Here is a 12,963-nt window from a genome sequence, read left to right on the forward strand (position 1 = left end):
TAAAGATGACCCTGAAACACCCTGGGGAAAAGCAAGGGAGGGAATTAAATGGGTTCCATAAAAACTGGCTCTCCCTTTGCATTTCAGTACACCACAGCATCTATGCAGACAGATTTATTCTGACACCTTTTCAGAGAAAAAATAATTGGAGATACACATCTTCTAGAACTGGGAAGGACCTGGGGAGATCATCTAGTCCAGTCCCTTGCCCTCTTAGCAGGGCCAAGCGCCATCCCATGCTGCCCCATCCCTAAATGGCCTCCTCAAGGATTGAACTTAAAACCCTAGGTTTAGCAGGATAATAGCCCAAGCAACTGAGCTACCCCTCCTCCCATTCCCTTAGCAATGAGAACAAACTGGCCTTAGCCAACACCATGACACAAGTTAAAGGCCAGGAGGTTGTAAGGGTCTTTGTAATGACCTCTCTCTGAGAACAGGAAGGAACATTAGCTGCACCATCTGTTTGTTTTTGGTTTCTGTTTTTGAGATCTATATCAGTGAAACAGAGTCTGCCAATGGCCCTTGGGTGTAAGCCAAAGACAATGACTCATTTTTCTCAGACTACTGATGAAACAAGTTGCAAGAAGAGGGGAATCAAACTGTCTTCCAAACTATTTCCCCTCCCTCCATTTCTACATCCAGCTGGTTTGCTATAGGCCGCATTGTCTAGCGATTAGCACAGATGAGAGACTGAAATTTTACTCCTGGATTTTACTCCCCATTCTACTACAAATCAACTGCATGACTATAGCCAACACTTACTATTTTTATTGTATTACAGTAGACCTCAAAGAACTTAATTAGGCTCCATTATTTTAAGCAACATATAAACACAGACCTGGTTTATACTAGGAAAATCAGGCTCCATAATTAACTACAAGATGAGAAAACTGGACTAGACTAGCTATTGTAGTTTTTACTACAGTGTCGATTAGCCCTCCTCTGCGGGGCACTGGATAAGCCAGTGGTTAAAATATTGGTGTCCTATCTACACTAAGGGCTCCACAAGACCTACACCAGAGGTGTCCAACCTTTTTTCATCCGGGACTACATGGCAATTTCTTACATGTTGCAGGGGGCCGAACACAAAATAGTCCCAAACCACCACCCTTGGCTTAAACCCCTCACAGCTGCAAACTACCCCCCTGCCCCCAGACTTAGACCCCCCCCAGAACCCCAAACTTCCCCCCAGCCCCCAGGCTTAACCCCCCCACAGTTCCAAACTGCTCCCTGCCCACCGCCAGGCTTACCCCCTGCCTTGCAGCCCCAAACTGCTCTGCTGCTGGCCCTGCACCACAACTGGGGCTCTGACCCCAGGGCCGGTGGCAGCTTGGCACTCTGACCGCCAGGGCTCTGCTGCTGGCCTGTAGCTCCAGCCAGAGCTCTGCCCCCAGGGCTGGTGGTGGCTCTGCAACCCACCCACTGGGGGTCTGCAGAAGCCAGCTCTGCTGCATCTGGTTCTGCTGCAGCAGCCAGCCCCTTGGGCCAGATAAAAAGGCTCCATGGACCAGAATCTGACCCGCAGGCCTCCTGTTGGACATCCCTCACCTACAGCAACAGCAGGAGGCTTGAGAAACCTCTCAGTCTAGGTGCAGCCCCACAGTGAAAGTCCCTCCTCTCCTGGATTTACAATATAATGCAGAATGAACAGGTGAGAGACACAGACTTGTGGCTATACCAACAAACTGGGGCATGGCTGGATGGCTTTGAATTCATTGCATTTTATTAAAATTATAAATCAAAATAGGAGTCAAACAGATCTGCGCAATGACCCCTAATGCTCACCCAACTATTTAGCTCTTAATTTCCCTTAAGCCTATGGCAGAAGTGGCTCTCAGTGTTGCCAACATCAAGATTAGAGTTTTCACTGATCACACGCATCTGACAAAGTGGGTCTTTACCCATGAAAGCTTATACTCCAAAATATCTGTTAGTCAATAAGGTGTCACAGGACTTCTTGTTGTTCACATGCAAAAAAAGTAGCCTAACAAGGGTTTGCTTCAACAAGCCCCATATTTTCCCTATTTCAAAAGAGTTTGACACTGTTAACCTTATGCAAAGGCCACCTCCCACTCACGTGAGTTACTTCCAAGACCGTATGCCACCCATTTCCCCATTGGCTGCCTTCTTACTCACTTGGATGTACCTCAATATCTTCAGGAAGCCCTGCTTAGGCGCAGCAGTTCAGTCATCCAGCAGAGTTCTGTTCCCAATGGCACAAGTGTCACGTAACTTCTGCTAACCAGAGAGGTCAGTTTGGTCCAGCTGCCTTTGTGCATCAGTGGCTGCTCATTTAAAGGCCACCAAGTAGCAACAAAAAGCTGGGGAGCTGCATGATTGTATTAGATTGCCTCACTTCACTCCAAGACCACGGAGTATTACTGCTCTGCATTGGTGGACGACAGGGTGCAAGGTCTTTAGGGAGAGGAGCAGGAGCCTGTTCGTGCACTGGGCAGGGAGACTTTGGAAGGACCTGGCAGAGGGACAATAGCAGCTGAGCGTGGCCGAGTAAGACAGAAGAAATAGGACTAGGGTGACCACGTGTGTTTTTCAACAGGAACATGAGGTTGAAAAGAGTCCTTGGTGGCTCTGGTCAGCATCACTGACTGAGCCATTTAAAGTCTGGTCTTTGATGCTGCAGAGCCAAGGTAAGCTATTCCACACCTGTCCTGGTGGACTGTACTATGCCCCAGAAATAGGCAGCAGGTCCAGCTTCTAGGCAGAGGGAAGGCATGGGGCTTTGTGTGCTAATCCTACCACCCTGAACACTGACTTGGCACTGTGTGTTTGTGGGGTGGAGGTCATGGTGGTGCTTGCAGGCAAGAGCAAAGCACATGGCATGCTGTAGCATAGAGCCTCCTGCTCAGGAGCTGGATCTGCTGGTGGTTTTGGGGTGCAGCCAGTGCCTCGGGACAGGCAGACAGCTTTCTGCTGACCTGAGAGCAACTCCAAATAAGCTTGAGCCCCAACCCCAACACTGAAGCCCCCCACCACAGAGCCCCCCTTGGCCCCCAAAACTCATCACTGGCCCCACCCAAAAGCCTACCCCTCCAGGCCAGAGCCTGTACCGCTCCTGCACCCTAAGCCTTTTCCCAAACCCCTCATCCCTGGGCCCACCCCGAGCCTTCATCCCCTCCTGCACCAACTCGCAGCCCGCTGCTGTATTCTGAATCCCCCAACCCGACTCTCCAGCCTGTAGGCCCCTCCTGCACCCTAATCTCTTCACCCCCAGCCCTCACTGTCTCCCGCACCCCAAGCACCTGTCCTCGCCGGAGACCCGCCTGCCTGAGGAGTCGGACCCCTGTAGAGCCCTGGCCTCTCCCAATCTCCTGCCCCAGCCCAGTTAAGATGAGGCTGGGGGCGGAGCCACTGAGGGAGCGGAACGAAGTGAGAGGGGGCGGGGCCGTTGAGGTCGGTGCCGGTACGACGTTGGCCACCTGAAGGCGTGCGCCGATGGGACGGGCCGAGGCCACAGGCCAGGAGCCTCCGGGGCTGGGCAGCCGTGAGAGGAAGTTCTGCCTTTGGGGTGCTGTGCCCAGTGCACCGTCCGCAGACCCCACCCCGGCACTGTCCCCAGCACTGCCTGAGGCCCAGCAGCTCCGCTGTGCCTGGGCGCGGCAGGGGAGGAGCACAGCGCACATCAGGGCTTATTGCTGGGGAGGGGGCGTTTGAACAGTTCTGTGCCCTAATCAAAGATGGCTCCGGCGGGGTCAGGTCTGTCGAACCGGAAACAGAATGGAGCTAAATGTCCCATGATGCCCCACGGCGGCCTTTCAAATCGGGGCCGGGAGTAGGCGGCCGAGTCGACGGCCGACGATGGCAGGTCTGGGCAGGCAGGAGCGGGCAGGTGAGGTGGGGGAGGTTCTGGGCTCACCTCCTCAGGCTGTGTGTGGTGTAGCCGGTGCTGACTGATCTTCTCCTCTCTCCCTGCAGCTGACCTGCTCCACGCAGGGCCCCTGGAGGCCCCCGTGGTGAGCCCGGACCCCGCCCCGGGACTGGGCGGCGGCGCGGCGGCGGCGGCGCTTCTCTCCCAGCAGGTCCCGGCCGTCAGCGCCCCGGGCTGTCGTTCGGTGTCGGTGGTGTTCCCCGGCCCCGTGACGCGGCAGGGCTGCTGCCACTTCGCCTGCGAGCTCCTCAAGCACGTGCTGCACCAGCGGCACCAGCTGCCCCTGCCCTATGAGCAGCTCGCCTACTTCTACAGGCGGGCGCTACCTCGCCAGCCGCAGGTAAGTCTGGCTCAGCTCCCATCGCCCGCCTCACGCTTGGCCTTGGATCCGTGTCGCTGCCTGCCGTGCTGTGTGGTGTCAGAGGTTGTTATCCTGAGCTGCTGCTGGCTGTCCCCTCCCCATCCAAGGAAATCTGCTTAATTCCTCTTCCTGCCTAGCAGCTCATTGGGCTTCTTTGCCTTCTGATATCTCTGCTGCTATTCCCTGCCCTGGAGTGACTTTGTCCCCTGCTGGAGAGAGCTGAAGTAGTTCTTTGCATGTTCTGTAAAGAATAGCCTCTGCACTGCCAGGAGGGAAATCCTCCTGCTCCCACCAGAGGTAGGATGCTCTCATGCCCTGGCTCAGGAGAGAGCAGCTACAGGTCAAAATAGTCAGCTGTCTGATTGATTGAAGAACAGGAGTGACTGGCTGCAGAATCTTGGCTGGACTGGTCTTTAGAAACCAGTGAGAGTTGGGATATGAAATAACTAACCCTCCCCACTCCCCTGCCCCACAACTTTGCACAACTAGGATAGACCTAGAGGTTTGCTAGGGTGTCCATGTAACTGAAATAGGTTCTTGGCAATAGAAAACTACATGTAGTAAGGAGATTGATTGAGTTGTCTCAAAAGACATAGGTTAGCAGCACAGGACATAGATAACTTTTCTCTCAGACCTGTATGGAGTGTTTGACATGCAAGAAAATTTTGAATAAAGACCAGCAGACTCATCATCTTTCTCACTGAATGAGGTGGCACAGTCTCCCAAGGCTAATCAGCCTTCCCCAAGAATTGGGTGTCATCTACTAGCTGTTTTGATTTGCTGCTTCTGTCAAAACATTCTTCTGTATTTCAGGTTACATGCACATAGGTTGTCTTAAGCATTGACTGCATTATATTTAATGTGGTTCAAGGGGATGCAATAGCCTAAAGAGAAGGCATTTGGTAAGGAAAAAACAACTTTGCTTCTGCTGTCCTCCAAGCTCTGTATTAAAAGTACTTGAGGTGGCAGAGACCATCAGCCTCCTAAGAAAATCCACAGAGCCCCGTTCCCCTGCCCTGCCCCAAAAGTGGGGCTGAATGTTGACTGAACTGTGACATCAAGCTATTACAATTTCTGAAAGGTCTCAAGTCTCCAGCTGCATTCTATCCATCGTATTACATATTATTTCTACTGCTTGTAAATCCAGGAAACAGGATTCCTTATTTCTTTCTTAATTTTATTTAGGCTTTTTTCCCCCTCCTCTCTGTTCTCTCCTTGTTAGGTCTGCTTGTTCAAGGGGTTAAATGCACCACCACTAGCCTAATATTTTAGAATCTACTAATTTTTTCTTTGCAGGATGGAGATGCAATTAAGAAGCCACGTTCTACAGACCTAAGGAGCAGCAGGAAGTGTCAGCAAGTGCTAATGGAGTTGGAGGGAGTGTTCCGGCACTTAGAGACCATGTTCAATCTGACGCTGGTTCCCCGGGTCCTTATTCTGCTCGGAGGAAATGCCATGAGCCCTAAGGAGCTCTATGAGATCAACTTGGAGGGCATCTCTGTGGGCAATGCTGAGGAGAGCCTGCAAACACCATCCTGTGTTCGTAAACTTTTCCATTCGCTCTTCCTTGCAGATGTCTTCAGTGAGCTGCAGGCTGTTCCTCTCATGGGCACCACTGTCATGATCCAGGGGCACCGTGACTGTGGAACTGACTGGTTCCGACCCAAGCTCAACTATAAAGTGCCCATCCGAGGGAGGAAGCTGACTGTCAACTTGTCCTGTGGTGGAAACAGCCATACAAATCCATCTACTCAGCAGGGAGTGACCTCTGCTTGGGACAACTACATATGGTTCCAAGCACCAGTGACAGTTAAGGGCTTCCATGAATGACTCTTGCTTTTCAGCATTTTAATGGGACATTTTTAATCATCTGGTGCTACTTTAGTTGATACAAAATGGCTTTTATCAGCTGTGTGCAATGTTCATGGATGAATTGAGACCTGCATAATAGGTGCTTAATATGGGAATGGCAAAACCTGTATAGCAGATTTTACTGAGTCCCTTAGGCTCTCCTCTCCTTTACAATCTGATAATACCATGAAAACTGGTGGGAGGGCTTGGGAGTTAGCTTAAAAAAGTTTACTTACATCACATCACTTACAGAGGGAGAGTGCTCAGGAAGGGAGACCTCTAAATTAGGGAGAGGTCTTTTTCCCAGGCTTATTTCCTATGCTGGGGGGGAGAAACGATGTCTGAGCAGTGCCTCTTGCACAGAGGGGGAAGAGGACTCTTGTGTGTCTTGATGTTTCCAACTATCAGTGAAACAATATAAAGATTTGTTTCATTTCTACAAGTGGCTGAGGCTGTTTACATAATCTCAAACTGCACAGATCTGAGACCCTATTTAAGACTGTTTATAGCTCTAGTTTACACACACAGGGGTTTCACTTTCAACAAGGGCCTTTTCCTCTCTTCCTTCTCTCCAAAAATCTTGGTCCTGAGAAACAGGAAGTAGGAGCACTGAAGTGCCCTAAAGTTGGTAATGTGACCTTGCAGCAAGGAGCATTAACTAGAGTCAGTGAAGAGTGGTGAAATTCCAGAGGACTGGAAAAGGGCAAATTATAATGCTCATCTATAAAAAATGGAAAAAGGATACCCCATGCCACTACAGGCTATCAAGCTTAACTTTAGTCCCAGAAAAATAATGGAACAAATAATTCAGCAATTTGGTATGCAGATATCTGCAAGATAAATTGATAAGCAATAGCATGGCTTTGTCAAGAATAAAGTGTCAAACCAACTTAATATCTGTCTTTGACAGGGCATCAAGCCTTCTTGATGAGGGAGAAGTGGTAAATGTCTTGTCTTGATGTTGTTAAGGCTTTTGATATGGTCTTTTATGATATTAAACAAAGGAAATTAAATCCCAGAGGGATCAACTATCATGGGTGCAAAACTAGGAGGGAAAATTGTTCCCAAAGAATAGTTATTAGTGGTTCATTGTCATCGTGGCAGGGAATATCAGTGAGGGTCCTATACTGATCACTTCTGAGTCTAGTTCTATTTGTGGTCCTCATCAGTAATTTAGATAATGATGGGAAGCACATTTAAGTTTGTAGATGATACCAAACTGGGCTGTCTTGCAAGTGCTGTGAAGGATCTGGAGAAATGGTCTGCAGTAAAGAGGATGAAATTAAAGACTGAATTTTTTTTTTCCTTTGGAGTACTTTACATAAGTTTCACACGCACAGAAAGGTAAAATGACACCCTATGAAGCAATACTGTGGAAAGGGATGTGGGGCTCATAATGGATCACAAACTGAGTAATAGCATAAAACTTGCCAAAAAAGCAAACATTCTCTTATGTATTAGTGAGAGCATTGTAAGCAAAACACAAGGACCATTTCTACATGTCACTTTTTTCAAAAGTGGCGTGCTAATAAATGGCCCAAAATGCTAATGAGGCATGGATGTAAATTTCTAGCATCTTATTAGCATACAGTCACGTGATTTGGAGTCTGGAAGAAGCTCCTCCATACCTCAAAACAGCATGTAGAGGCATGGCCTCTGGTTGATCTCCTGGAAGGAAATCCTTCTGGAAGCCCCTTCTTTCCAAAAAGTTTCAGGAAGCTTCTTCTGGACTTCAAATCATGTGACTATGCTAATAATGTGCCAGAAATTTACATCCGTGGCCCATTAGCATTTTTGGGCCATTTATTAGCATGCCACTTTTGGAAAAAGTGGCATGTGTAGAAACGGCCAAGAAGTAATTCTTCTGCTCTACTGGGTGCTGATCAGGCTTCTACAGGAATAGTGTGTTCAGTTCTGTTTGCCACCCTTCAGGAAAGATGTGGACAAATTGGAGGGAGGCCAGAGAAGACCAACCAAAATTAAAGCTCTAGAAAAGGGAGGGAATTTGTTAAGTTTGTAGAAGAGTAAGAGGGGACTTGGTAAGTTTTCAAGTGCATAAAAGGTTGTTACAAGGAGTAGAGAGAAGAATTGTTTTCCTTAACCTCTGAAGATAGGACAAGGTGCACTGGGCATAAATTGCAGCAAAGGCAACTTCCATTAAACACTAGGAAAAACTTCCTGTCACAATAATTAAGCACTGTAATAAATTGTCTATGGAAACTGTGGCATCACCATCTTTGGAGATTTAAGGGCAGCTTGGACAAACAGCAGTCAAGGTTAGTCAAGATCAGGGGTCAACAACCTTTCTGAGGCCAAGTGCTGAAATTTGACCTATGTACATCCAAGTGCCAGTGATACTTTTTGAAGTCACCCTTTTAATAAACCAAGATGTGGAGCTTTACTACGTAGGTGGTGGGTGGTAGCATGAGCTAGTCTTTTGTTAATCCACAGGCATCATGCCTTTGAGCAAGCTCCTGGCTGCATGGGAGAGGAGGGATGGGGCTGATTAAAATTAGCTCACGTGCCACTCTTGGCACATGTGCTGGGGGTTGCTGCCCCCTGGTCTAGATTGTACTTAGGCCTGCTTTGAGTACAAGGACCTGGACTTGAAGACCTCTGAAATGTCCTTCCCATGTCCGTGATCTTGTTCAGCAGCAAAACTCTCCTGTTTCTTGATGACTTATGCTGAGACTTGAAAGGATCACACCTACCCTGCAGTAACAGAGGGGTAAGAAATGGAAACCCAAATTTCTAGTACAGCATGAAAGTGAACCATATCAAATCCAAAGCACTTTGGAGCTAGTTCTAAAGCCAGTAGCAGGCTATTTAGTAGACATCTTGACCGTGTCTACACTAGTACCTCCCTTTCGAAAGGGGGATGCTAATGAGGCTGTGCAATGAATATGCAGTGCCTCATTAGCATAATGTCAGCTGCAGCGCTTTGAAAGTGCCATATTCAATCATGCGTGGCTTGTCTACACGGGGTCCTTTTTGAAAGGACCCCGCAGATGTCAAAATCCCCTTATTCCTAGGATTAGTAGGGGATTTCAATGTCTGCAGGGTGCTTTCAAAAAGGACCCCTTGTAGACAACATGTGCGTGATCAAAAGCAGCACTTTTGAAGTGCTGTGGCTGCCGTTAAGCTAATGAGATGCTGCATATTCATTGCAGCACCTCATTAGCATAGCCGGATGTCTCATTAGCATCCCCCTTTTGAAAGGGTGGTGCTAGTGTCGACGAAGCCCCTATTTAGGGATGTTAACCAGTAAGCAGTGAGGCTTACCCATTATTGTCCCTTGCTAGTGCACTGCAGCAGCAATCAGCTGAGCCAGAGTAGCCTAGATCCAGAGGGGCCAAAGGGCCAGGTGCTGGGACCTCACAGGCAGGGCAGCAGGACCTACAGCTCTGGCAGTCCAGGCAGCAGGCCCTGATTTAAAATGATTTAACTGTTTTAACAGCTCTGATACTACTGCAGTGCAACCAAATAAGTTCTTGTTACCATTTTTTGGGTATTTCCTGAAGCTGTACAAATGTCTCAGTCTCTGAACTCTCAGTGGCAAGGTCATTTAGGCCCAAATCTACTCAAAGGCTACGTCTACACGTGTACGCTACATCGAAATAAGCTATTTCGATGAATAACGTCTACACGTCCTCTAGGGCTGGCAACGTCGACGTTCAACTTCGACGTTGGGCAGCACCACATCGAAACAAACGCTGCGAGGGAACGTCTACACGCCAAAGTAGCACACATCGAAATAAGGGTGCCAGGCACAGCTGCAGACAGGGTCACAGGGCGGACTCAACAGCAAGCCGCTCCCTTAAAGGGCCCCTCCCAGACACAGTTGCACTAAACAACACAAGATCCACAGAGCCGACAACTGGTTGCAGACCCTGTGCATGCAGCATGGATCCCCAGCTGCCGCAGCAGCAGCCAGAAGCCCTGGGCTAAGGGCTGCTGCACATGGTGACCATAGAGCCCCGCAGGGGCTGGAGAGAGAGCGTCTCTCAACCCCTCAGCTGATGGCCGCCATGGCGGACCCCGCTATTTCGATGTTGCGGGACGCGGATCGGCTACACGTGCCCTACTTCGACATTCAACTTCGAAGTAGGGCGCTATTCCCATCTCCTCATGGGGTTAGCGACTTCGAAATCTCGCCGCCTTGCATCGATTTCAACTTTGAAATAGCGCCCAACACGTGTAGCCGTGACGGGCGCTATTTCGAAGTTGGCTCCGCTACTTCGAAGTAGCGTGCACGTGTAGATGCGACCAAAGAGTTAGGTGCCTAAATCCAACATTTTAGGCACTTCTGAGATCATCAGTCTCTGCTCAGCATCTATTTACCTGAAGACATCTAAATGTCTGCTGTTAAAGGTCTCTGAGGCAGCTAAGTTTCTGCTGCTGGGTATGTGTTCTGGTGACTGGTGCCTCTCTCAGCTGTGGACCCTGACTCAGTAGGTGTTCTGGAAACATCCCTGACTCCACAAAAATGTCAGAGCTAGGGAGGTGGCTTTCCTCATACCCTTCAGCTTAAGGGATAGACCTGCCCCATCCTGTTTGACTGGGGTGCCCCTCCCTAGTGGGGCATGCCTGGGCCTGGGTCAGTCCCCACCAGAAGTGAGTAGGAAGTGCTCCAAACCCAGTTCCTTTCCTAGCTATGCTCTGGCCCTACCTCCAGACCAAGACCTAGCTCTGGCTCAGTATTCTACCCCTGGCTGCAGCTCCACTCCCAACTGTGGTCTCAAACTTCCCCTGCCCTTTGGCCTCCTTCACCTGCTTCCCCAACAGCCATGACCCTGACACGGGGGAGCGAATGTATGACCCTGAAAAGTTTGCAGACCACTACCATGTAAGAACTCTGCCTTCAGTACCTCCTCTGCCTGTTCTTCATAGCAGTCAGAAGAAGCAATTGAAACTGTCTTCCATATGCTGAATGAGTGTCCTAGCTGACATAGAAAGACAGAGATGAGTGCTGAGATATATAACAAATGCATTGACCTTTAGTGAGGCACAATTACTGTAAGCCACGTTGGAAAGCTGTTTTCTTGTGCAGGGCTACACAGATCTTGCCGTTGAATGGTGTATTCTAACATACTGTGCTTGCAGACCTTTGTGGAACTGTTTGCCATATGATCATGTGTGTCTAAGACCCTCCTTCTGGAACATTAGCCTACAGAGGAAGAGTGAAACTGTCACTTCTACTTAAGCCACTGAACCCAGATCAAGTCATCCTAGAGATGAAGACAACTTGAGTGGGCTTTTCTGTGAAACCGGCTGCCTTTTCTCAAATAGATGGCTGCTTTTCCTTAAAAATCTAAAGTGCAGTGCAATGTTATCCCATATTAAACAGCAACTGTCTGTTCTGTAACGTCCAAAGTTCACATACAGCAGGAGTTTGCCATCTAAAATGCTTGTAGAATGAAACAGGACAAATATTCCTACCTTTCAGTGCGAATTTAATTTGTTTTTAATTAAAAGCTCTAATAATTGATTTAACCTTCATCTGTGGGTTTTATTTTTCTTTAAGAGGATGGCTGTAGCTTCAAAGCAAATGGATATTTGATTTTATAAAGTGTTAGCACAAAGGCAGTTATTACCTCAGGCTGGTGGTGTAGCAATGTGCTTTCATTTATCTGTGCGTGGTTCCCTCTTGTAATGATTCACAGATGTTCCACCTTTCTGACAAGCTTCCTAATATCCTGTGCCAGGAGCTCTGGTTCCTCAAAGGCAGCAAAATGCCCTCCTCGTGGCATGTAGGAGTAGATGACTATGTTCTTGAATAACTTCTTTGCCCAGGAGCGTGGGGTATGTGCAAGCTCCTGGGGGAAAGCAGCAAGGCCAGTGGGGACATATACTCCAACCCTTAAAAAATAAAAATCTGTTAGCAGCTTTTTCAATCAGTGCATGTTCTTTGTGGAGGAAGGGGTTATTTAAAGCATTTGTTTCTATTATCAGTAAAATGTCAGATAATCAATGCAATCTGTCCTGGAAATATACTCACTCCCGAGTAGCATGTATACCTTAGTGTGTTACAAGCAAATTTGGAGTTTTCTGTCATGGTCTCTGGAGCACCCTTATTTCCTTTTCAATGCAGACTGCATTGGTTGTTCAAGGTTACTGAAAATCTGTACACAGTCTGTTGCAACAGTTCAGCCAATTTGCATACTACCTAGTGTCAGCAGAATAGTTATCTGGTTCTTGGCAATATCTCTGTGCCAGGAACAATAGTTTAACATTGCAGTTTAACATATTTCAATATAGATCACTTTGGGAAAATGGCTGACTTAACACTACTTTGTATGGCTGCTGTAGAGCAACAACTCTAAATCTACATTCAGATAAAAAGTAGCAGAGTGTGTTATTGTGATGCGTCCTTCACATCTGTGAATTGGACACTAAGTTGTATGTTCCATAGGCTGTTTGGGATGATCACAGTTGCACACTGGAGAGTCTTTAATTTTCCTTTTGTGCAGCAAGTATCCTCATTTGCTGTGGATTGTGTGGATGGGGTTTAGGGTTGCCCAGGAGCTTCACAAGAGATCAAAAGCCAGGGATCTGCAACGAGTATTTCATGAGGTGTGTGTCTGTGACTTTTTATGAACTCTACTTGGCCTTCCAAGATTCAGAGTTGAAGGTGCATTGGCAAAGGTTAAACATGTGGGTCAAAAAAAGGCTAACGACTGTGAGAACAAAAAAGCAATCCAGTAGCACTTTAAAGACTAACAAAATAATTTATGAGGGGATGAGCTTTCATGGGACACACCCACCTCTTCAGATCATAGCCACACCAGAACAGACTCAATGGCTATGTCTACTCTAGCCAAAAACTTCAAAATGGCCATGCAAATGGCCATTTCGAAGTTTACTA

General features: G+C 48.0%; 2 protein-coding genes across 4 annotated transcripts in view; one reads left to right on the plus strand and one right to left on the minus strand.

Annotated features, from left to right (window-relative positions):
• The first annotated feature begins 3,484 nt into the window (after window positions 1-3,484).
• MAD2L1BP (MAD2L1 binding protein) lies at window positions 3,485-7,798 on the plus strand. Of its 2 annotated transcripts, none has more exons than XM_074988553.1 (3): window positions 3,485-3,823; window positions 3,934-4,226; window positions 5,544-7,798. In XM_074988553.1, the coding sequence occupies exons 1-3, from the start codon at window positions 3,817-3,819 to the stop codon at window positions 6,075-6,077; spliced, it is 834 nt and encodes a 277-aa protein (XP_074844654.1). In that variant the 5' UTR covers window positions 3,485-3,816; the 3' UTR covers window positions 6,078-7,798. The 2 variants fall into 2 exon arrangements, with proteins under 2 accessions (XP_074844654.1, XP_074844653.1); XM_074988552.1 differs by having other exon boundaries at window positions 3,486-3,847.
• A 3,744-nt stretch (window positions 7,799-11,542) lies between these two features.
• The window catches only part of MRPS18A (mitochondrial ribosomal protein S18A), a 124,682-nt gene continuing 123,261 nt past the window's right edge, over window positions 11,543-12,963 (minus strand). For both annotated transcript variants that reach the window (XM_074989748.1, XM_074989749.1), the window contains one exon: window positions 11,543-11,957. In XM_074989748.1, coding sequence (XP_074845849.1) covers window positions 11,756-11,957 — 202 coding nt within the window. In that variant the 3' untranslated portion in view covers window positions 11,543-11,755. The remainder of the gene's footprint in view (window positions 11,958-12,963) is intronic.

The sequence above is a fragment of the Carettochelys insculpta genome, chromosome 3, assembly GCF_033958435.1.
Source record: "Carettochelys insculpta isolate YL-2023 chromosome 3, ASM3395843v1, whole genome shotgun sequence".
Taxonomy (NCBI): domain Eukaryota; kingdom Metazoa; phylum Chordata; order Testudines; family Carettochelyidae; genus Carettochelys; species Carettochelys insculpta.

Coding starts and splice junctions, on each gene's coding strand:
- MAD2L1BP (XM_074988552.1), top strand. CDS start 3,817: ATGGCAGGTCTGGGCAGGCAGGAGCGGGCAG. Junction 3,848..3,933: donor GGGCAGGCAGGAGCGGGCAG/GTGAGGTGGGGG, acceptor CTCTCCCTGCAG/CTGACCTGCTCCACGCAGGG. Junction 4,227..5,543: donor CGCTACCTCGCCAGCCGCAG/GTAAGTCTGGCT, acceptor TTTTCTTTGCAG/GATGGAGATGCAATTAAGAA.